The following is a 23,757-nucleotide window of genomic DNA, read 5'->3' as shown; positions in this document are numbered from 1 at the left end:
TCCTGGGGCTGAGGCCTGTCCCATCCTAGGACAACCACGGCCTCCAGGCCACCGAGGCATGTGAGCTCGATCCCATACCTCCCGGGACTTCTAACAACCTCTGTAGATCTTGTCTAGGACTCTTAAATGGGTGAAGTCACAAGGAAGCCATGTTGCACAGGAGTCAACCGGACCCATCCCAGTGGCCTAAGCTTCAGGAATATACTTGGGGCTGACACTAAAGATTCTTCCGTGTTTGTATAATTACCAATCAGTACCACAGGGACCTATGTCCCAGAGGATAGCCAGGGGTGCAGACGCCAGGGGTCCAGGTCCAGCCTCCTCGCTCAGACTCAGGAGGCCTAGGTCCCCCAGCCACCTCCCTCAGACCCGGGAGGTCCCAAGCCTTCCCTCTTTTTATGTCCTGGGGACTCAAGCGCCTGAATCCCGAGTTCTTCCCAGAGAAGTTAGACTTCTCTCCTAAAGCGAGAATCCTCCCCCAAACTGTCACTGTGGGATCCCGTCCCCTCCGCCGGCCGCCTCGGGCCCGCCCCCCCTCGGTCCCTCCCACTTTTCCCAAACAAAGCTCCCGGCAACTTTCTCCGCCGCCGCGCCCCGCCCGCCCGCGGCTCCCCAGCCCCAGGCCGGGAGGTAGGAAGGCGCCGGCGGGAGTCGAGATCCTGCTCTGGGGTGTGTGAGTTGGGGTGGGAAGTTAACGCGGGATGAGATGAGGTTGCGTTTGGGAACACTCTGGAAAAGGCCCGCACCCCCTCGGCCCAAGGCGCGAGTTTGCGCGCGCGCGGGCGCAGTGGGAACTTTGGCGGAGTTGGGGCGCTGGGGACGCGTGCGATCTGGAAGAGGGGTGGCCGGGATCTGGGACCCTGCAAGTAGCGGCGTGGAGTCTTGGTGCCACTTGGCCACGAGAAAGACTTCAAGTGTGTTTCTGATCGAGGTGGTGTGCGGGTGTGATTTGTGGGCGTCCGGCCCGCCTTGTGGACACGAGGAGCCCCCCTGGGTGGCCGAGGGAGGGCTGCGGGGCATCCCGGATGTGCTTTTGAGGTTTGAGGCCTGGGGTGAGAAATCAGGGGGGATCTTTCCTCCCCGCCGCCTCCTTCTCTTTGTCTGGCCACATGGGAGGGCTGGGCTAGGGTTTTGGCCTAGGGGGGTCCTGAACGCGCAGCGGCACTGGGCTGGGCCTCGGGTCTTTGTCTTCTTCTGCCTTGGGTCTGGGGTTCGAGGGAGGAGCGGGGATGGAGATCTAGACTCGGGTCCTGGGAGAACTGCGGAAGACATTGAACCTCCAGAGAGGCGGGATCATACTGTATTGGAAAAAGTTTTCCCCGTTCCCGGCCTCTGGAAAGTCACAGGGAACTTGGCTTGGATCTAGCCTACGGCATAGCGGGAGGGGAAGGGGCGGGGCCGGGCCGGAGGGGTGGCGCTCAGGCTGGCAGCCCCGCCCCTGACGAGGGTTGTGGGAAGCTGGGGGAGGGGACGCCTGGGCCCTTTGTTCTGGCTCTCCAGATGGTCCTAGCCACTGTCCCCCCAATCTGTGGTTCTGTGGGCGCCCCTGTCCTCTAGCCTGTGGTACTGTGGGCACCTCTGTGCTCCCAGCTGTAGTTCTGTGGGCGCCCTTGTCCCCCAGCTTGTGGTTCTGTGGCTCTTTCCAGGTCGGCATCAGTTTCGCCTTCAATCTCTGCTCCTGTCTCACTGGGTCTCTGCTCCCGCCTCTCCCGTTCCCTTATCCCTCTCTGGGTTCTGGCCCCTTGCCCCCTCCCTCAATCTCTGTCGTGCCCCCATCTCCCAACTGCGCCCCTCCCCCTCGCTGGTCTCTGTCCCCTCCCTGGGTCTCTCGGCTCAGCCTGTGTTGGGCCTAGGCCCCTCCTCCTTTCTAGCTGCAGCTGCTGGCTTCCTAACACCTGTTCTAGGGGTGGGACCGGGAGGTTTCCCCCACACTCTGCTGCCCAGCAACTGACCCAACTGCTGTGTTCTTTGAACTGGTCACCCACACTCAAAAGTTGCAGCCCTCATGGTCCTAGGCATTACTCAGGAGTGGTTAGGCTTCCTGGCAGTGCAAACTCTTCGGGAACTGAGGGGAGAACAACCTCCCCTCCCAAACTACTCCAGAGACTCATCCTCTTTCTCCCCTGAGACCCAGGCAACTAGGCCTAGGCAGTCCCCAGGTCCCTGTCCTCCTCCCTCAGACGTGAGGGTCCCGGCCCAGCTCTCCTTCATACCCAGGACTCCAGGCCCCAAGTCTACAGTTTTGAGCCCCTCTGGGTGGATCGGGGAAGCTTGCTGAGCTCTGTGTTCCTCCAGGCCCAGATGGGGGAACCCCGGGCTGGGGCCCCCCTGGAGGATGGCAGCACCTGGACTGGCAGTGAGGAAGGCAGTGAGGAGGGCACGGGTGGCAGCGAGGGGGCCGGGGGTGATGGTGGCCCAGATGCAGAGGGTGTCTGGAGCCCAGACATTGAGCAGAGCTTCCAGGAGGCGCTGGCCATCTACCCACCCTGTGGCCGCCGGAAAATCATCCTGTCTGATGAAGGCAAGATGTATGGTGAGTTCACCCCTCTCTTGTCCTGACCCCTACTGTGTAATAACGATAATCACCTTCATAGAGCCCTGAACACTGTCCATGTAAAAAATCTGTCTCATCACCTGGGCTAGAAGCTAGCATCACCATTTGCACAGATGAGGAAACTGAGACAGAGGAAGGTTAAGTGGTTTGCCTAAGGTCACAGAGCTAGTATGTGGCAAGGCTGGGGTTTGCTCACAGGAGTTTGCCCCTACCCTGTACCCGAGCAGACCTGGGAGCCCAGCTGGCTGCAGTCCTTAGTAAGGAAATTCTGTTGACCAGCTAACTCTTCTGTGTGGACTCTTCAGGTCGCAATGAACTGATTGCCCGCTATATCAAGCTCAGAACCGGGAAGACCCGGACTCGGAAACAGGTCTCAGGATTGGCGTGTGGGCTTCTGTTGGGGCTGGCTTCTCTCCTTCGGGATGACCTCTTCCTGTGGGCTCCCCAGTCAAGGGTGTCTGGTTCATGGGCTGTTGTCTGGCTCCTTGGCAGGCCTGGTAGTATGACTGCACTGCCTATTGGGGGATAGTTTCTGTAGTGGTTGTTGTAGAAGCAGAATTGGAGACCAAAAGAGCCTAAAAGGGGAGGACGGGGGTGGGACAAGGTGATCCATAAGGTAGTCAGTTCTTGGGAGGGAACTTTTGCTTGTCCCACATCTTCGCCATCCTTCCTGTCGAGGGGCACTACGGGCAGGAGAGAAGAAGAAGCAGTATCAAAGTGGGTGACCATGGCTCCAATTTTGCTTCTCTGTCCATTCCTGCAGGTCTCTAGTCACATCCAGGTTTTGGCTCGAAGGAAATCGAGAGAAATCCAGTCCAAACTGAAGGTAAGGACTGAGATAGACAGAGACCCAGAGAGAGCAGGACAGGGAAAGAGGGGGCCAGAGATCCAGAGAGAGGGGCACAGAGATGAGAGAGAGACAGAGACAGATGGAGAGAGGCTGGACACCCAGGGGTGGAGAACGGAGACCCAGAAAACTGGGGGCCCAAAGCCCAGAGATGACCACAGACCCAGAGGGATGGGTTGGAGGCCTGGAGAGCCTGGGAGTGGGCTGCTGAGACCCTTCCCTAGGGGAGAGCTGGTGGAGGGTGAGGCTGAGTCAGGGCAGGTGAGGATGGGTTACCGAGTCTCTCCCTTGGCTACCGTCCTTGTCTTCCTCCCTTTCCTCTGATCCTGTCCCTTCCCAGTGGTATCATTTCTTTTGCCTTCTTGTGCTCCCCCATCTTGTCTGGTTCACTGTCCCATTTCCCAGCCCCTCTTGTGACCTGCCTACTCTCTTCGTGCCTAGAAATCCTTATTTCCTGTTGGAAATTTTCATACTCATTTTGTTTTCTCCATCCTCTGGATTTCCTGTTTCTTTCTACCCTGCTTGATGTGAGGTCTTTTTTGCCTCCTGTGGAGGAGTTGGGACAGTTGCTTCCTGTTCTTTTTTTCTGCCTAGAAGCTTTCGTTCCTTTCTCTCTAGGTCTAAATGCCTTCACTTCCGGTCTTTTCTATACCTTTTCTGTTTTGTCTGGATTAGGAAACAGTCACTTCCTATTCCCTTGGGGTCTGAAATTCTCATTTCCTGTTGCCTGGGCATCTGGAAACCTCTACTTCTGGCTCTTTCTTGACCCTAGAAATTCTCATTACTATCTTTTATTTGGGCTTGGAAACCCTTTCCCCTCTAGGGCTGGCTACCTCTGTCCTGTTCTTATCCATGCCTCAGTTCCCCTGTAGCCCCTTTGCTCAGCTCAGAGTGGCGGGCCCTGTGGGCTGGTAGGGCAGGGAAGTGGGGAGTTCAGCCTTCGCTTCCTAAGTCATGTTTTCTTTCCTCCCTTGGTACCTTCCCCCATCCCCTCTGGCAGGCCCTGAATGTGGTAAGTCTTCCTGCCCCCGTCCCACCCGCTCTGCCCCAGATGGCAGCCCCTGCCCCGAGGAGACCAGGAGGGGCAAAGGGCCCTGTGCCATCCTCTGCCCACCCAATTCCTGGACTCCCCGAATCTGCCTCTTCCCATCCTTGCTCTACTCGCTCGTGGTCCTGCCCTTGCTGTGTTGACCAGGACACCCCATTAACGTGGATCTCCAACTTTCCCAGGACCAGGTTTCCAAGGACAAGGCTTTCCAGACGATGGCTACCATGTCCTCTGCCCAGCTCATCTCCGCACCTTCCCTGCAGGCTAAACTGGGTCCTGCCGGTCCTCAGGTGCCTCGGTTGAGGATTGTGGGGTTCGGAGCTGTAGGGATGGATCAATAGCTGCCAATAAGCACCAACTAATGCCCCTTTCTTTGTCTCATTTGTAGGCCACTGAGCTATTCCAGTTTTGGTCAGGGGGCTCTGGCCCCCCCTGGAATGTTCCAGAGTGAGTACATTGTGTTTCAGCTTAGCACCTGCTCTCCACCTCCACCCCATCTTCCAGCTCTCAGCTGTCTTTTGAACCTGGATTCTGGAGGCAGGCTGTCTAGATTTGAAGCCTAGCTCTGTTTTCTCAGCTCTAAGATGGGGATAAGCTGGTGTACTCCTATAATCCTGCCTCAGGAGGCTGAGGCAGGAGGCTCTCTGTGAGTTCGAGGCCAGCCTGGACTACATAGGGAGACTCTGTCTCAAAACAAAACAGAAAACCAAAAATGGTGGTAATAAGACTGCCTTTCTTCTTCCTCTTCCTCTTCTTTATCTCCTTTTTGTGATACAGGGTCTCATAGGGATTCACCAGGCTGATCTTGAACTTGCTGGGATATTTCTGTCTCAGCATCCCAAGTGCTGGGATTATAAGTGTGTGCTGACATGTTGGGCAAGAGCACCTTTCTCACAGGATTGTCAATGGAATAAATGAGGGTGACAGGTACAGTGATTAGGCTAGGACCTGGCACATTACATCTGCTCAGGACTGACCAGCTCTGAGGTGGCATAGTAAGGAGGAGGACAAGGAGCAGAGGGAAGGGCATGTTGAGCAGGGATGGATCCTGGGCTCTGCCTGGGAACTGGAGTTGGGCCCATTTGGAGGTGTGTAGCCCACAAGAGGCGCAGATCTGGGCAGTAATGAGCTCAACATGGAACTTGTGCATGAGAGAGGCCCAGAGGATGTTCACAGGATGGCCGCCTGTGGAAGGCCATTCCCAGAGGCTCATGGGAAGGCAGTTATAGGCCCAGAGACTCCTGGGAAGACAGAGGGAACCTTAGAGTTTCTTGGGAAGACTCATTTTCATCCCCTTGATAGCAAGTTTGGGGCTGAGAATAAAGCAGGGGTGATCTCTCAGACTGGGAAGAAAATGGGCCCCTGAGGAGGGCCTTTCTCAGCTCTAAGAGGGCGCCAAGGGTGACAGGATGTGTTAAAGAGGGGTGCAAGTTTTAACAAAATCATCTGCATAAACAGAGGTTGGAAAATGAGAAGTGACGCGTTATGAACACCCACAGCAAGGGTTCTAGGGTTGAGGAGAAGATTGTAGGGGTTTCTTGAAGAAGCAGTATTGAAAGCTGAGGATTTAGCCAGGTGAAATATGAGGTAGGGGCCAGGGCAGAGAAAACACTGTGTGACACTGCCCTTAGGTGGGAAAGCTTGGGAAGTTGCAGGAGTCGGGAGTGAAAGGACAGTGCATGAAGCAGCTGGCCCATCATATATTTATTGAGCACATACTTAGGGGTGGGTACCGCGCTCAGTCTGAGGACATGGCATGAACAACCTAGACAATCCCTGACTTAGGGAGCTGTATGTCCCGGGAAGGGGAGGAGATAACGCTTACGTAAACAATAAGAATTCATAAGGAAAGGAATAAACATAATAAATAAAGAAAGGCATATGAAGGTTTTTTTTTTTTTATTTTGGTGTGAGGGATTGAACCCAAGGCCTCCACACTGAGCTACATCTCCAGTCTTTTTTAAACTTTTCGAGACACGGTTTCACTAACTCACTAAGTTGCCCAGGCTGGGCTTGAATTTATGATCCTCTTGCCTCAGTCTTTCAGAGTGCTGGGATTACAAGTGGGTACCACCACAGCAGTTAAACTTTAGTACACTTTATTTTTGTGGTGCTGGGGATCCAACTCAGGGCTTTGCACGTGCTGGGTAGGTGGTCTACCAGCGCCAACAGCTCTGTTTTAACCCTTTCTTTTTTGGTTTTAATATTTATTTTTGGGTTTACTTAAGCTGGTCTTGTTATCTAGCTCAGGCTGGTCTTGAACTCACTGTGTAGCCCAGGTTGGTCATGTGAATTCTGTGGCCTTAGCTTCCTAAGTGCTGAGGTTATGGACACACACCACCATTCCTAGCCAAAGAGCTTTATTTTATTTTACTTTATTTTTTTTGTCTTTTGAGATGGTCTCCCTGTGCAGTTCAGGCTGGTCTTGAGCTCACTTTGTAGCCCAGGCTGGCTTGAATTTGCAACAATCCCCCTGTCTCAGCCTCCCAAATGCTGGGGTTATAGTTGAGCATCACTATGCCTGGCAAGAGCTCTATTTTATTTTGTTTTATTTATTTATTTGGTACAAGGGATCGAACTCATGACTTTGAGTCTTCCAGGGAGGCACTCGTGCCACTGAGCTAAATCCCCAGCTCATGAGCTATTTTACTTTTTTTTTTTTGTTTTGTTTTTCCTTTTTATCGGTCCCGGGGATCGAACTCACGACTGCCTGCTTGCAAGGCAGGCGTTTATGCCGCTGAGCTAAATCCCCAGCCCCCCATGAGCTATTTTAAACACAGGTCACAAAAGGCCTTTTTGGGGAGGTGGCATTTGAATGATAGTCCTGATGACAAATGATTCTGTTGCTGAGCAGAATCTTGGAGTTTAGGTTTCAGAACTGAGATGACAAGGACTGGGGCAGAGTTTTTGCAAATCAGGGTTTGAAGGTCCCTGGAATGGCTTTCTGGTCTTGGTCTTTTGACCCTTGACCTCTTTCCTGACTTCTGACCTCCCAGTCTCCTTGCTACTGTCTCCCGCGATACTCCTGGATTGTGTCAGTAACCATTAGCCACATGTGGTTATTTTTATTAAAATTAGTTAAAATTAAATAAAATGTAAAAGTCAGTTCTTCAGGTATCCTGGCCGCACTATTGCTAGAAGCCATATGTGGCTGGTGGCTCCCAGGGTGGACAATGCAGCGGCAGGACAGTCCAGCAGACAGGGAGTTCTTTTGGATAGCACTACTTCCCCACCTCAACCTTTGTCAATGTGACCTCCAGTCATTTTCCTCCCACCCTGCTGAGCTTTCACCCATCCTCTGTTGTCTGTATTCCCCATTGTCTCTGCACTTCCCTCAACTTGCTTTCTCTTCTGCCATTTTATGGGAGGCGCCAAAATGCCAGTATTGCACACCTGTAATTTAGGTGGCTGGGAGGTTAAGGCAGGACGATCTCAAGTTCCAGCCTAGCCTGTGCAGCTTACCATCTTAAGATAAAGAAATAAAAATTGCACTGGGCGTGGTAGCACACACGTCTGTAAAACCAGCACTCAGGAAGCAGAAGCAGGAGAACTGTTGCAAGTTCAAGGCCAGCCTGAGCTACAAAGTGAGTTCAAAGCCAGTCAGAACTGCATAGTGAATCCTGTCTCAAAAGACAATTCATGGATTAATTTGGGCTGGGAAGCAGCTTAATGCAAAGGCGCTGGGTTTAGTCCCAAGTACTGTGAAAACAAAAAGCAACAACAAAAAGCCATGGGCTGCATGGTTGAGGCTGCCCTTGGTTCCAGTCCAGGCTCTACTGTGCAATTGCTGTGTGACTTTGGGCAGATTAGTTGACCCGTTATGCCTTAGTTTCCTGATGTGTAAAAGGAGAAGTGCAGTGATTGCACTTCATTGGCTTCAGTGAGATGCATCGTGCATGTGATGTCCCAGCACAGGATCAGGCTTGTCACAGCCTCCAGGGACCTTAGCCCCACTCGCCTGCTTACCTGGCTTCCTTCCTCCCACAGTGTGAAGCCGTTCTCACAGACACAGTTCTCCTTGTCCTTGACGCCCCCATCCACTGACCTTCCAGGTAAGGGCCTGCTCCACGCTCCTCTTGCTCTCCCCTCTCTGTGGCCCTGGCTGCCTTTTCTTTCTTTCCTTCCCATCAGTCAGGCGAGTCATCTTCCTAAGGCAGGGTGTTTTGGGGCAGAGCGTGTGTGATAAGAGTTTGTGGTGGCTAAGAGCATGGCCTCTGTAGCCACCCATCCTGGATTTGTGTTTTGTCACTTGTTAGTTTCTGAAACAAAAGGGAAGTGGATTTGTCAATAGGCTTTCGACCACAAGTGATAGAAACCCAAATGAAGCTCACTAAAGAGGGGAAAAAGAACTTCTTACTTCAAATAACTGATAGTCCAGAATTATAGCTTCAGGCATGGCTGGATCCAGGGTCTTAGTGGAAGCAGTAGGACTTGTCTTCATTTGATTTCCCTAGTTGTGGTTTCATTCCCAGGGAGACTCTTGTCTCCCTGGCCACCGAGATGGTTTTCGGAGACCATGCTCAGGTGATTTTGAATGCTTAGACTAACCAGTGAAAGAAGTCTCTAGCTCTTAGATTTATCACTAAGGAATATCTCAGGCTGCAAGTAACAGAACACTGAAATTAATTGGGCCTTAAATAGGCTTTAATGGTGCTATTTATATAATATAAAGCCTGGAGATGAGTTGCTCCAGAGCTGGCTCAGAAGCTCAGCAATATCAGGACTGTTGTCTCTGCAGTTCCCTTAGCTTCTATCTTATTGTGCCAAAATGGGTGCCGTGACTCCAGGCATCATGTCCCAAGCAGGACTTAGCCAGGGCCAAAAGCTTTCTCCTCCCAAAGTTCTGTCTTTTTCATTCAGGAAGAAACTCCTTCCCAGAAGCCCCCCAGCAGATTTTCCCTAACGTCTCATTGGCCAGGACTGTGTCACATGGCCACCTCTAGCTGCATGGGAGGCTGGGAAAGTGAGTATTTAGCTTTTTCAGCTTCCAAGTGGAGACAGGCAAGAGAGAAAAGTGCCTAATGCAGCTAGTGAATGTTAGCAATTTTTATTGTTATTTCTTCTCTCTAGGGTACGAGCCCCCCCAAGCCCTTTCTCCCCTGCCTCCACCTGCTCCATCACCACCAGCTTGGCAGGCTCGGGCCCTGGGCACTGCCCGGTTGCAGCTGGTGGAGTTCTCAGCCTTTGTGGAACCTCCAGATGCAGTTGACTCTGTGAGTGACAATTTGGGAGCTCTTTGGAAGGCAGAGGGTGATGGAAAAGGTGTAAAATCATCTGCAGGGCTTGTTAATAGCCCCATTCTCAGAATTTCAGATTCACTAGATCTACTGGAGGTGGGGCTGGAGAATTCCTTTTTTCTAACATTCCTAGCTGATGCTGTAGCTGCTCTGGGGAACCATACTTTGAAATCCCCCAGTGTCAAGGAACTGGAAGGTCGTGGGTGACAGGTTGGGAAGGTCAGGAAAACTCCAGGACATTGTTTACTTGTTCATTTATCAAACCCATTTAGATTCCCACTGTCCAATAGGTTCTGTGATACTCACTAGGAGGCTGGGAAAGCAGATCTTTATTTCTGGGCTTAGGCTTCTCCTGCGCCAGGATGGGGACGCTTGCTGTAGTAGTTGGAAAGGCTGTTGAAGAAACAGCTGCCAACTTCAGGGACTGAACAGAAGTTTCTTGCTCACACAACATGTCAGTGTGGGTGTTCGGCAGGAGCCTTTCACGCAGTGATTCAGGGCTCCAGGTGCTTCCATTTTGTGGCTCACTGTTCTCTAGGGTTTGGAAATCCGCTGCTAGATTCTCCACATCTGGCCAGCACATGGAGGAAGGGAAAAAGGCAAGATTGTGAGGAGTTTTTATGGGTCTGGCTTGAATGTGGCATCTGACTGGTTTGCTCACATCCCATTGGTCAAAAACAAATCATGTTGTCTAAGGTCTAACTGCAAAGGAGCCTGGGAAATGTAGTTTATCACAGTGTAAATGAAGGAACTAGGTCTCTGCCATGTAGATAAATGCCAGTCGAATTGCCAATTGCTGTAAAACTCAAGTTGATTATGTTAAAACCTACCACCCCACTTGTAGCACAAGCTAAAGTCCTTTCATCTGCCCACTAAGATCTGTAGTCTGACCCCCATTCTTGCCTTTTGCCTTGCTCGTTCTGTTCAGTCACTACAGTCTCGTCTCCTTGCTTTTTCTCAAACACACAGGCCCATTCCTGCCTCAGGGCTCTTGCATCTGCCATTCCACTGCCTGGTATGTGCTTTGCCCAGATGCTACTGTGACTGACTCCAAATTCATTTGGGCCTTTACTCAGTGTCTTGAATGTGCTTTCCTACATCACCTGATGAAAGACGTCAGAGGCCACCTTTTTTGGTCCCTTTACCGCACTTTACTGTGAGCTTTGTTGCAGCGTACATCACTCTCAGAAGTTTACATTATCCCTCGAGTTGATCTTTCAGTTTTCTTTCTGTGCCGGTAGACTGTGATTGAGGTCAGGGACTTTGTCTTGCCGTCTTTGAGAGCCCCAGCACCTATGCACAACAGTCCTCTCAGTGCATGATTGGATGGATACCGAGTGTGCTGGCATGGGGGGAAAGTCAGGAAGTCACCCTGGGAAGGCTTTCCTGAGACAGCAGTCTTTGAATTGGGCTTTGAGGGCTGTGTAGGGGTTCCCCGTGTGCAGGGTCAGATGTTTTAGGCATAGAGATGGGCAGAGGATGGCATTTCAGGAAAACAAAGGAAGGAACCTGGAGCCTTGAATCACTGCATGGAAGGCTCCTGCAGAACACTCACACTGACGTGTTATGTGAGCCAAGAAATTTCTGTTCAGTCCTTGGAGTTGGCAGCTATTTTTTCTAACAGCCTTTCCATCTGCTACAGCAAGCATCCTCATCCTGGCCCAGGAGAAGAGTGGTGGGCAGTCCAGGTTCAGGAGGAGCTGGCAGGGATGCAGCTGAGGGATGCAGACTTCTAAGGTAGTTGAGGAACCAAGGAAAGGATGGGAGAGTAGAGTGATCCTGTCTGATTGAGATCAAGGGAACGGTCCAGGAACACACAGATTTGGAGGCAGTTGGGTCTGGAAAGATAGATTTGTATTGGAGGAGAAATTTGGGAGGATTTGTAGGATTTGGAGAAAGTTGAGAGAAGTCATGAGAATGGGGACTGACAGAGTTGCATGTGGGCTGGATGGGCTCCCATTCATCCTTCCAGTGAACATGCATCAGCCCCTCTTCCATCCAGGGCCAGGTTGAATGGGGGTGGGGCTCGCCTATGGGCACTGGGGATCTGTGGGCCGAGTGTGAGCTGGAGGGAGCTGAAGATGGAGGGCGAGAGAGGATGAGGCACAAGACTGGGCAGAGAAGAGGGGATGGGGCCAAGAGTCAAGGACCAAGCAGGTATGGGGGTGCAAGGACAGAAGGAGGCGGACAGTGCAGGGCCTGGCCCAGCGCTGGTGGGCAGTGTGGACAGCTAGCTGACACTGTGGGGACTGCAACAGCGCCGGCTGGGCGCCTGCAGGGAAGGCTGGAGGTCCACTGCCCCCTCCTTACAAGGCTGACCCTGCTCAGTACCAGAGGCACCTGTTCGTCCACATCAGCCAGCACTGCCCCAGCCCCGGCGCACCCCCCTTGGAGAGTGTGGACGTCCGGCAGATCTACGACAAGTTCCCAGAGAAGAAGGGCGGTCTGCGGGAGCTGTATGATCGCGGGCCCCCCCATGCCTTTTTCCTGGTCAAGTTCTGGGTAAGTTCTGGCTGCGAGACCCAAGTGTTTATGAGCCATGTGGTGTCCCCACTAAGGTCCGGGCTGTAAGGGACTCCGTCTCAGGGCCTTATTCTCTGTCCTCATGGCTGTGAGCCCCTTTGCCCCCATGGCTCTGTGTCCCCTCAGAAGGGACACATAACTTCTGGTCCCCAGAGTGCCCCCAGATCCCGTTAGACTTTGCCACCTCAGTTGCATGACTAATATGGCGCTGGGACTGGCTTGCCATGTTTCAGGCATCTACAGGCCTCACCTGACCACATCAAGTCCTGTTGCCAAGGAACAATGTCCTCCTGTCTGTTTTTGGTGCTCGTGATTGAACCTAGGGCTTTCGCACAGAGCTACATTTCCATTCCTTTTTCTTTTCTTTTTAATTTAATTTAAATTTTTATTTTGAGATGAGTTCTTGCTAAGTTGCCCTGTGTAGGCTTGAACTTTTCATACTCCTGCCTCGGCCTCCTAGTGTTGGGAATGTAGGCATCTGCCGCTGGGCCTGGTGGTTCTGGTCTCTCTGGAGGGGACTGGGCTTTGTTACTTTCTTTTTTTTTTTTGTCTTTTTCCTTTTTATCGGTACCGGGGATCGAACTCACGACTGCCTGCTTGCAAGGCAGGCACTTATGCCGCTGAGCTAAATCCCCAGCCCCCTTTGTTACTTTCTACCAGACAATGTCTGGCCCTGAAGAAGTGATTGAAGGAGCTGCCTTTGTAGAGACCTGTATGCAACTTTCACTGAACGTATATTACACATAGGCTTGATACTAGGTACCATTTGGCATTTTGGTATCTTGGGTATAGATTCTACATCTGCAGATTTAGCCAGCTGCAGGTGGAGAATATAGTTAGATCCACAATTGTGGAGAACCACCTGGACATCAAGAGGTGATTTATGTGTACAGGAGGGCCAGGCATGCTGGTGCATGCTTGTAATCCCAGCACTTCGGAGGCTGAAGTAGGAGGATCACTGTGAGTTTGAGGCCAGCCTGAACTACATAGTGAGTTCAAGACCACCCTGAACTACACGGCAAGACCCTGTCTCAAAAAACCCAAAAACAAAGGGAAAAAAAAACAAAACCCAAAACAATAATAAAACCCCAGCAGGATGTATGCAGGTTCTATGCAAATGCTATGCCTTTTTTTGTTTTTGTTTTTGTTTTGAGACAAGGTCTGGGTATACAGTTCAGGCTTGCCTTGAGCTCACTTTGTAGTCCAGGCTGGTCTCGAACTCAGTAAGGATCCTCCTACCTCAGCCTCCCAAGTACTGGGATTACAGGGGTGAGCTACCATGCCTAGCTATAATCTCTCTCTCTCTCTCTCTCTCTCTCTCTCTCTCTCTCTCTCTCTCTCTCTATTTTTGGTACCAGGGATCAAATTTATGACCTCATGCTTATCAGGCAAGTGCTTGAGCCTCTGAGCTAAATCCCTGGCCCTACTATGCCATTTTATATGAGGCACGTGAGTATCTATGATACCTTGGTACCATGGAGAATCCTGGTACTGGTACTGAGGGACAACTGTATTGTGAGAGTGGATCCATCTTTTTTTTTTTTACTGATACAAGGGATTGAACTCATGACCATGTGCTAGCAAGGAAGGCGCTTATGCCGCTGAGCTAAATCCCCAGCAAGTGGATCCATCTTTATGTTAAGTTTTTCTTTTTCTTTTTTCTTCTTTTTGAGACAGGGTCTCACCATGTAGTTGAGGCTGGCCTTAAATTCACTCTGTAGCATGGGGTGGCTTTGAACTCATGACAGTCCTCCTGCCTCATCCTCCTGAGTGCTGGAGTTGTCCTTTAGGAATGGCTCACCACGCTGGGTGTGGTGGTGCGTGCCTGTACTTCCAGCACTGGGCTGTCGTGAGGAGTCATGATAGTAGCTCCTCGTGGTATTTTGTCTCCTTTATGCTGTCCACTTCTTGTGGGAGCTTGGTGAGAAGTTCTATATAAGTGGTCCTGAGGGTTATCTGGCCTTGCCCTGGGATCTTGAAATGTATAGTTCCTACTTATTTCCCCACCGATTTGCCACTCTACCTCTTATATCACTGGGATTACAGGCTTGCACCCCACACCCAGCTTATTTCAGGTTTTTTTAGGCCTGTTTATTTTGGTATCCAGCACAGTGATAGATGCTATAGGGATTCAGCCAATGTCAGTGAATGTTTTGGGGTTTGAACTCCTGTGGTAACCAGCATGGGGCTTGAACTGCACTGGTCTTGTTGGGCACAATGGATCATGGTTGTAAAATTTCCTGGCCTATGAAATGGTACCATAGCCCTGGGCATGCGCTGCCCAGGTCAAGGCTTAAACCAGAGCCCCTAGTTCTCAGGTCTGGACTGGCTTCTGCAGGTTCAGGTGAGGCCTTGAGCTGCATGGTTTGTAAGGCCTGATTGCCAGGATGGCGGATGGAGGATGGAGTCAGGCCCCTGAGAAGAGTGACTGCAACCAGGATGAGGGAGTGACCCCGGAGTCCCAACTAGTGGACTCTGATGCTATCTTAGGGTGCATTGACCCTGCCTGGTCTAATAACTCTAGGACAACTGTTTGTGCCCTTGTCCTCTGGGGTCATGGAGAGGGTCTCAACTCTGAGCATCAGCTGAAAAGGCTAGAGAGGATTCTGAACTGCAACCTGGACTGTTGCCTTAGCACCCAGGGTGGTGATGGGAGTCACATGATTGGGTCTTAGCTGGTTGCTAGAGATAACTGCATCCTTAGTAACCAGGCCTTGGGAGGGGCTGGACTCGAGTTGGAAGCTTCAAGGGGAAGAAGTTGATTTCCCAGTCCCTTTGTATACTAAGGACAGAGGGTCAAGAACTTTTTGAGGCCCAGACCTCACCATACTGAGGGCAAGGGTAGGTCTTCTCTTTTTCTCTTTTTCTCAGTACTGGGGATCAAACTCACGACCCACTGCTTGCAAGGCAGGTGCTTATGCCACTGAGCTAAATCCCCAGCCCCTAAGGGTGGGTCTTTTCTGAAACCGTTTCCTGGAGAGATGGGAACTCAGAAAGAGGGGTGGGCAATGGGAAGAAGCAGGCTTTGGGCAGAGTCTCTAATGATGTCCTTTCCACCTGTCCTGTGCTCCCCATCTCCCAGGCTGACTTGAACTGGGGCCCAAGTGGTGAGGAGGCGGGTGCTGGCGGTGGCAGCAGTGGCAGCGGTGGCTTTTATGGAGTAAGCAGCCAGTATGAGAGCCTGGAGCACATGACCCTCACCTGCTCTTCCAAAGTCTGCTCCTTCGGCAAGCAGGTGGTGGAGAAAGTGGAGGTGAGGCTGGAGGCCAGGCTGGGTGCCACAATGCCAGGAAGCCACGATGGGGCAGGCATTTGGCATTTGTCTGGTGGGAGGGCTTTAGCCTGTTAGAGGATGTAATGCATGGGCTTGGGGCAGTGATGGAGTTCAAAAGTTAGAAGGGACCATTTTTGAGAGTTGGAAGGTATAGAGATTAAACTGGATATGGTGGCACACACCTGTAATCCTAGCACTCAAGGCCAAAGCAGGAGAATCGTCACAAGTTCAAGGCCAGTTTGCTACATAGTGAGTTCAAGGCCAGCCCTAACTGCATAATGAGACTCTTGTCTCAAAATCAAAAAGAGAAAGGGGTTGAGAGTTAGTTACTAGGATTAAAAAGGCTCCTGTGCCTACAGAGTTTACAGGGTAAAGAGGCTCATAAGTTACACTTTGGGATTTCTTGGGACTTGCATGGTCTCAGGTACAGCTGTCAGATGGCAGAGAGGAGTTGTTAGAGGGTTGGTGGCCAGATGAAATCAAAAGTCATCGAGAATTTATAGCATTGCTCTGAGGGGCTGGGGTTTGCAGGTTCAGAGGACCAGAGAGTTTATGGAGTGCACCTGGTTCCTGGGGTGACCATAAACCTCTGAGCCTCTGTTTTCCCCACTCTCTGCCCCTGGTTCAGACGGAGCGGGCCCAGTTGGAGGATGGGCGGTTCGTGTACCGCCTGCTACGCTCGCCCATGTGCGAATACCTGGTGAATTTCTTGCACAAGCTGCGGCAGCTGCCTGAGCGCTATATGATGAACAGCGTCCTGGAGAACTTCACCATCTTGCAGGTGACTGTGGGCCGGGGGGCCTCATCCAGGAAACTGAGGTACTGGGGGCCCCACAGTTACCCCTTAGCATAGCCCTCTAATATGGTAGCACCTTCCTTGGGTGGTGGCAAAAAGGCCTACTGGAGTCTCCTGGTTGCCATTGGGGATCATCAGTCCAAGCCTAAGCATTCTTTCTCCTGGCTTCCTGGCAGGTGGTGACGAATAGAGACACCCAGGAACTGCTGCTGTGCACTGCCTATGTCTTCGAGGTCTCCACTAGTGAGCGTGGGGCCCAGCACCATATTTACCGTCTGGTCAGGGACTGAAGGGGGACCCCACAACTGGCCTGCTCCCAGAACACCCTCCTCACAGAAAGGACCCTGCAGCTCTCCATACTCCTCTTTTGAGGAGGGGGCTGTGATTGAAAGGGGCTGACCTCAGAGGCCTGAGCAATAAGGACTGTCCCTTAATAGGAAGAGAGCCAAGTAGCATGTCAGGGATTGGGGACAGGAATGAACAACCCTCAGGGGCCCCCTGCTCTTCTGGATGTTTTGGGGGCCCTGATTACATTGACTAGTTCCATTTCCTGGCCCCACCCATATCTGCCTCTTCCTATCACTCCTCTTTGTGATATGACATCACAAATTGAAATTAACCCTTTCTGTGCAAGAGCAGAGTCAGGGAGGCCCTGGAAATATTTTTTTTTTTTAATATAACAAGATATTTATACATGGGTATTAGGGTTGTGACTGTATCCCAGAGGGGTGAGGCCCTTGAGTCCCCACCCCCTTTTTCTTGTATGTGAGACCCGGACTCGACTGCTGCCTCCCTTTCCCTCCCAAAGCGTGTTGGTTTGTGTTCTGACAGAGGATAAAGTTATTTTACCAAAACATAGGGGATTTATTTGAGGTTTGGGTCAAAAATAATCTTGTGGGAGGTGGTTGGCCATCAGATAAGTGTGGGACAGGAAGCCCTAGGTTCCCCTGGGGGGAAAATGGTGGCTATAGGGTAGGCAGACACCTGGTGCCCCAGGGGAATAAGGGGAGCGCTCAAAGCCCAGGCAAACTAGGGATTAAACAAATACTTATAGTTCCAGGGAGCGGGGAGGGCACGGGAGGGGTGGAGTCGGGCTCAGCTGTATCTAGCAAGTCGGTCATAGACGTAGTCCAGGTTTCTGCACATGAATATCGACAGCGTCATGAAGCCAAGCTACAGAGAAAGAAGATGGTGAATGGAGATGGTGGAAGTGTGCTGGAGGGGAGTGGGGCCCCACGTGAGAAAAGTCAGGGGACAGGGTCCAGCGGGTGGAAAGAGGGCTGCTAGACTGCTAAAGAAGCAGTTAGGAACCAGGAGTGGTGTCCTAGGCCTGTAATCCCAGCACTCTGGGAGGCTGAAGCAAGAGGATCTTAAGTTCAAACCCATCCTGGGCATTTTAGCTACTTTGTGAGACTGTCAAACTAAAAAAATAAAAATGGACTGGAGTTCAATCTCTAGTAACTGCGAAAAAGAGTAACGAGAGCTACAGGAGAACTGGGAGAAGTAAGTGAGCAGAGCAGGCTGAATGACAGCAGAGACGGTAGCAGGTAGGGAGGCGGGGCTCGTCGAGGGTAAGGAGAAGTCCGAAGCAAGCCTAGGAGTTTTTATTCTGGGGCTTCATATGTCACCGCATCTGCGCTCCTGGTCTCCTGGTCTCGGGCTGCTCCTTATCTCGATCACACAGCAGCCAGCGCCCCAGGACGGTAGACACCTTGCCTAGCGGCGCCCTGTATCCTCAGGTGGGTCAGATTCCCGCCAAACCCCGGGTGCCCCACAGGGAGTGGCCACAGCGCCCAGCCCTGCTGTCCCTGGCTGAGCGCGGCGCGTCGGAGGCCCGAGACCTGCGGCTTGGGTTACCGGCGGATCGATGCACAGCTCAGCTACGAACTATCAGACTTACCTGCGAGCAAAGCAAAGGAGGGGTGTTGTGCCTAATCAAAGGCGGGTCTTCTACGTATAGCCAATCAGCTCATAGAAGATAGGTCTCCGCCCCCTCCAGTCCCCAAAGCCGCGGCCAGAGGGCCATGAGGGAAGGATACTCTCACGCATGCGTCCTCCCGGGGCAGGGGCGGGGCCACTATATGACCAATCGCGAGTGGGGGCGGAGCCAAATCACCTCGAGTAGACCGATGCCCAGGCAAATGCCCACTATGGAGATGAGGTTGTTGTGCAGCCAATTCTGGAGGCTCTTCGCGCAGCCCTGAGGATGTAGGGGAAAAGTTAAAGGTGGCGTTTTTTCCGGGATTCGTCCTCAAGCCCAGACTCAGTATTCTTTCTACCTCACCTTTTCTCTTGCAAGCACCGACCCACTTTTTTCTTTTTTTTTTGTATTTTTCGTTTTTATCGGTACCAGGGATCGAACTCACGACTGCCTGCTTGCAGGCAGGCGCTTATGCCGCTGAGCTAAATCCCCAGCCCCCCACTTTTCTAGTTACTGGAATTCTCTAGTCTCAGTTCTGAGCATCCGTCTCCCCTCTTCCAGTCTTTGGCTCTCTAGGCGTCAGTGCTCCTGGGCCACCTTTTCTCCAGACCCCGCCCCTTTGGAAGACCCCGCCCCCTGGTTACCCTTCCCCTTAGTAAGACTGAGCTCTTCCTTGTAGCCCCGCCTCTCTGTGGCCCTGCGGAGCTCCGCGGCCCAGTCTCACGAGGCCACACCCCCGGCAGGGCCGCCTCCCATTGAGCAGCTCCTGATCCAAATTTCAGCTACCTCGCGGTAGATGTGGCTGTAGGCTGGCACAGAGCACAAGTCTGTGTTGTGTCTGGACCGCGCCCGCGATCCGAGCCCACCGGGCTGGGAGAAGTACATCTTTTCAAAGACTGTGGAGTCGTTGGTCGCGGATGAATTGTAGCAGGAGCAAGGCACACGGTCCACCTCCGACTCGTTGCCTTTCAGGATGAGGACCTGGAGCCAGTCCTGTGGAGAGTGCCAGCCGCAGCAGCGCAGCTGAGGGAGGGATGCAAGTGAGGGCTCAGGACCCGCGGTGATGCGAGATGTTGTTAGGGAATCAGGGAACCGGGAGATGGGTTTGAGGTCAGGCCGGGAGCAGGGGCAGAGCCTGAGGCTGGGGGCGTAGCCACGCCAGCGTCTGACACCTTGGAGATATTTATGTCATCATCTGGGATTAAGGTGAGTGAATAGGGTGCGCTAGGAAACTGGAGCTGGAGGATGGGCCACGTCCAGGGATAGTCTCATTGAAACCAAAGTTGAGCCAAGTCAGGTCGGAGCCCCGGAGAAGGCGCGATGGGGCCACGCACCTGGAACTGGGCGTAGTCCCAGCTCTCCTCGGCCGCAGTCTCCTCCGGGTTGGAGCCGTAGCTTTGGATGGTGCTCAGCGCGAGCTCCTTAACCCTTCTCTCCAGCTGAGAGGCGTTGAGTGAGGCTGCGATAGGTGAGGCTTCGCCCCCCATATGCCCTACCCCACCAGCCACTCCCAGATCGTTTGCCCCCCCAGGGATCCCCAAGCCCATGCTTGGGTTGGCTTCTGTTTCTCCTCACCTGCTTGTGTATCTTTTCCTTAGAGCTCAGTCCTATTTTTAGAGGTCATTACACCTTTATTGCTTCTCCAAGGGCTTTGCACTCCTCCCTCTTTTTCTCTCTACTGCTCAGATTAGCCTCGACCTGCACTCAGCGATCCTCTCTAGGAGTTGTGACTGTAGGTGTCACCACTCGCTGCTTTCCTTTGAGATCTCCCTCAGTGTTCTCGTGTCTGATTCCTATTTGCCTTGTTTCCCTTGCTCTCCACCCCCCACCCCCCAGAAGTGAGTGATGGCAGCCTTAAGCTCACCCGAACCCGCTGAGTGGAGATAAGGATGCCCAGGGTGATCTGCGTGGCAAACAGGAGCAGCAGGATCCCAAAATACTGGGGCAAAAGGGAGAAGTCAGGCCTATCTCTCCCTAGGCAGCTCTTCAGGGTGGGACGGTACAAGAGCGGCCCTAGGGTGGGAGTGGGGCACTCACCAGACCCAGGAGGCTGCGAAGTTCCTTGAGGGCCCCCACACAACCCAGGAGAGTGAGGCCCATGGTGAGACTCCCAGAGATGGCCAGGACCTTGGACCAGGTCTGCAGTGGCACAAATGAAAAGCCTGGAAGCAGAGGTGAGAGGCCTTGAGGGTGTGCCTGGTGGGCAGAGCTGTGAGCAGCCCCAGGCCCCACCCAGACAGCCTCCAAGTGGGGAGCCCCATCTCTGGCCATGTTCAGGGGGTTTCTGATTGGACTACCAATGGCCCAGGGACTCTGTCCTTGCCCCACCTTGAGTCTCTGTTTCCTGCTGAGAATTCTTCTCCTGTCTCTGAGCCCCTGTCTGCCCCCTCTCTGGATCTCAGTCATCCTCTTGCCTTCAGCCCCTCCTCAACCCCATCACTTGTTCGTGACATTAGCTCTGTCACTTAAACTTCCCTGAAGCCAAGGAAATAGTTGTTACCCATTTCCTAGTTGTGTTTGTTTGTTTTCTGAAATGTTTATCTCACTATGTTGCCCAAGCTGGCTGGCCTCAAACTCCTGGGCCCAAGTGATCTTCTTTGTGCTGCACAGTAACAGGGACTATGGATTTGTACCATCCAGCCTGGCCTTGTGGTTGTTTTGAGGGACACATGAGAACATGTGTTCAACTCAGCCCTTCATGCAAAGCAAATACTTGCTACTTACCAGCTCCTAGGACTTGGATAATTACTCCATTATTATTTTCCTTATTGTTCTCAATATTACTTCTATTCCTCTTTCCTTGCTGTGTGACACCCAGTAAGGGACTTCCCCTCTCTGAACCTCAAGAGAGGGGAAGGTTTGTGGGAGAATCTGATGAGCACTAGTCTAAATCTAACACAGGAAGTGCTTCAGAAATGGCTATCATTGTCACTGTCCCTATTATTGTTGGTTCACACAACCCCATTTGCTAGAGAAAGACTAAGCACTGTGAGACTAAGTGCTCTGAGAGGCCCAGCCCCAGTTGGGAGTGGTCAGTGGGAGCCAGGTTCTTGCCTGCAGAATCAGGCTGTGTGAGTCTCCACAGGACAAGGGAGACTCTCGCAGGTCACATGGGGAGAGGGTAGGCCCAGATCTGTCCCAGGAAAGTCCTCCCTACTATCCCTGCCCCTCTCACCCACAAAGGACACGAAGCTGGTCTTGTCAATGAGGATCCAGATGCCGAAGCAGAAAATCAAGCTGCCGAGGGCCTGGAGAGGAGATGATAGTGTGGCAGTGGGCTAGGGAGGCGCAGGTGGGCTGTGAGGTCTGGGGATTGAGGCAGGAGGGGCTGCGGCAGAGACTGGGGCCAGGGCTGGGGAGCCATGGGGCAACTCACAAAGAAGAAGATGTTGAACACGAAGAGGAAGTATTTGATGAGGCTGAGGCAGTTCCCCTGGACCGACATCTTTGCCTAGAGTGGGGAAAGACCAGTTGGAGACACCGACAGCTGGGTTGTTGGCAGTGGCTGTGATGGACGGAAGGACAGCGGCTGGGGAGGAGACAATAAGAGGCCGAGAAGAGGCAGAAAGGAAGAACACAGAAAAAGGAAGTCCCAGGGGTGGGGCTCCACCCCTCTTCACCAGAAGTGACACTCTTTTCTGTCTGTCTCTGACTCCTGCACCTGCCCAGAGGGGACACACACTGGTCCCTGAGGGGCCATGGAACAGGTGGCCACCAAGAACATAGTAGGTGAGCCCTCCCGGGTCTCCATGGCTCACCCCTGAGCCCCAGGACCCCAGGACTCCAGGGCTGCCCCTGGACCACAGCTGACCTCAGAGACACTTTGGCCTCATGGCTGCTAAATTTTGCTATCTCTGACTCCAGTTCTGTCCTCTTCTCTTCTTCCCCTTCTCAGTGGCTCTGTCCCTTCTTTCTAGTTCTCTCCCTCTCTCTCTCAGTCTCTGTCTGCCTCTCCCTGTCTCTGTTCTTCCTCCCTCTGTCTCTCTGCCTGCTTCTCTCTGAGGCCCTGTCCTCTCTCTCCCCACCCCCTTTGTCTTGGCCCCTCTCTCTCAGGGGAGACTGCATCCTGTTCTAGACCTGCTGCTCCCACGTGCTGGGGGCAGGGGCTGGGCACCTGGGGAAGTGAAAGTGCTGCAGACGGAGGTGGGTCCCTGGAGTGACAAGCATGGCGAGACTGTGCCAACAGCAAGCGGAAGCTGAGCCTCAGGCACGGCTTCCTCCCTCTGCAGAGGCCTGAGGAGGAGGCCCCAGGGGAGCCCAGGGCTTGGGGGGTCTCATTGCCACAATGTACCCAGCACCTTTGCAGTCTATCCAGAGTCCTGCCTTCTTTTTTTTTTTTTTTTTTTTTGTCTTTTTCCTTTTTATCGGTACCGGGGATCAAATTCACGACTGCCTGCTTTCAAGGCAGGCGCTTATGCCGCTGAGCTAAACCTGCCTTCTTGTCAGGCCTCAATCCCTCACAGATTTCCAGCGCTGGGGGCTCCCCAGCACATAGACTCTGGCAAACCGCCCTCTGAGGACTCAGCTGACCGTGTTCACTGTGTTCTGCACAGATCCAGGCCTCCTCCAGCATCTCTCTCTTGCCTGATTTCCACATCCAAGGCTGCCCCACTCCCCACCCCGGGCTCCCCTTAACCTATTTCCCCTCTGCCACATCCCTCCCAGTCCTAGAGCCAGACCCATCTTGTTTTTCACTTCAGCCCTGCTCTGTGGCTTGAACCGCAGGCTGACTCAGGACCCCTGCTCTCCCACCTGGACCCAGGCACCTTCCTGCCTCTCTCCTCTCATTTCTCAGGACTCCTTGCAGTGAATTTGAGGCCTCATAATTAGTGTCTGGCCGTAGGTCCCTTCTGGACTTGCCTCTAAAATGTCTTCCATAAACTTTAGTCTTTCTGTCTCCATTTAGTCATTTGGCTTCTGAAGGCCTTGAAATTCAGGGGATACCGCAGTGATGGAAGGCTCAGGAGATGAAAGGAGTTTAGGTCCCTGGTTTCTCCTGCACTTACATAAAATATTTTAGATTTTATTGTGGTGCTGGGCTTCAAATTCAGGGACTTACAAATGCTATGTAAAATCTTTACTGCCAGTATGGTTTTTTTGTTTTTTTTGTTTTTTTTTTTTTTTTTTTTTGGTATTGGGGATTGAACTCAAGACCTCGCACTTGCCAGGCAGGGGTTTGTGCCACTGAGGTATATCCCTGACCCCTTAAATGTTTATATTGTATAAAATCAATGGGATATAATCAATGTTACCTTCTCCTTTTGGTACCATACTTTAGGTTTATCCCTGGAACCTGTGACTATGACTTTGCTTGGAAAGAGGATCTTTGCAGATGTAACTGAGGTAGACTTCAAGATGAGGTCCACCTGATTACCTGAGTGGGCCCTCAGTGAAGTGACGTGTTTTATAAGGGACACACAGAGAAGTGACAATCCTGGAGGACAAGGCCACATGAAGGTAGAAACAGGGATTGGAGCAATGCAGGTACAAGCGCAGAGACGCCTGGGGTCACCAGGCATGGCAGGACCCTCTGAGAGCCTTCAAAGGAAATGGCTCT

General features: G+C 52.4%; 3 protein-coding genes across 17 annotated transcripts in view; 2 read left to right on the top strand and 1 right to left on the bottom strand.

Annotated features, from left to right (window-relative positions):
- The first annotated feature begins 518 nt into the window (after nt 1–518).
- Tead2 (TEA domain transcription factor 2) lies at nt 519–17,133 on the top strand. 7 transcript variants are annotated; one of them, XM_013147921.3, is made up of 13 exons: nt 519–630; nt 2,296–2,533; nt 2,860–2,924; nt 3,318–3,380; nt 4,402–4,413; nt 4,632–4,739; nt 4,838–4,896; nt 8,437–8,501; nt 9,520–9,662; nt 12,000–12,188; nt 15,292–15,462; nt 16,112–16,264; nt 16,456–17,133. In XM_013147921.3, exons 2-13 carry the CDS (start codon nt 2,302–2,304, stop codon nt 16,567–16,569), a joined length of 1,374 nt encoding a protein of 457 aa, XP_013003375.1. In that variant the 5' UTR covers nt 519–630; nt 2,296–2,301; the 3' UTR covers nt 16,570–17,133. The 7 variants fall into 7 exon arrangements, with proteins under 7 accessions (XP_013003375.1, XP_013003376.1, XP_013003372.1 ...); XM_013147922.3 differs by having other exon boundaries at nt 551–669; XM_013147918.3 differs by lacking the exon at nt 519–630 and adding an exon at nt 683–931.
- On the bottom strand, nt 17,120–21,799 carry Cd37 (CD37 molecule). Of its 2 annotated transcripts, none has more exons than XM_003465428.5 (8): nt 21,577–21,790; nt 21,376–21,448; nt 20,238–20,362; nt 20,065–20,139; nt 19,535–19,639; nt 18,987–19,223; nt 18,396–18,479; nt 17,120–17,452 (listed from the first exon to the last, which is right to left on the bottom strand). In XM_003465428.5, the coding sequence occupies exons 1-8, from the start codon at nt 21,643–21,645 to the stop codon at nt 17,375–17,377; spliced, it is 846 nt and encodes a 281-aa protein (XP_003465476.1). In that variant the 5' UTR covers nt 21,646–21,790; the 3' UTR covers nt 17,120–17,374. The 2 variants fall into 2 exon arrangements, with proteins under 2 accessions (XP_003465476.1, XP_013003377.1); XM_013147923.3 differs by lacking the exon at nt 17,120–17,452 and adding an exon at nt 17,868–18,179 and having other exon boundaries at nt 21,577–21,799.
- The window catches only part of Slc6a16 (solute carrier family 6 member 16), a 48,574-nt gene continuing 44,039 nt past the window's right edge, over nt 19,223–23,757 (top strand). For 7 of the 8 annotated variants that reach the window (XM_063253084.1, XM_063253081.1, XM_063253080.1 and 4 more), the window contains exon 1: nt 19,223–19,406. The gene's annotated coding sequence lies outside the window, so the exon portion shown is untranslated. Of the gene's footprint in view, nt 19,407–19,485; nt 19,669–23,757 lie in introns of those variants that run through there. The other variant, XM_063253082.1, reaches the window with a different exon arrangement.

The sequence above is a fragment of the Cavia porcellus genome, unplaced genomic scaffold (genome assembly GCF_034190915.1).
Source record: "Cavia porcellus strain 051 isolate PalLab524CR breed Dunkin Hartley unplaced genomic scaffold, mCavPor4.1 scaffold_7, whole genome shotgun sequence".
Taxonomy (NCBI): Eukaryota; Metazoa; Chordata; class Mammalia; order Rodentia; family Caviidae; genus Cavia; species Cavia porcellus.
The sequence above is the reverse complement of the archived record's forward strand: the minus strand, read 5'-3'. Positions and strand labels throughout refer to the sequence as shown.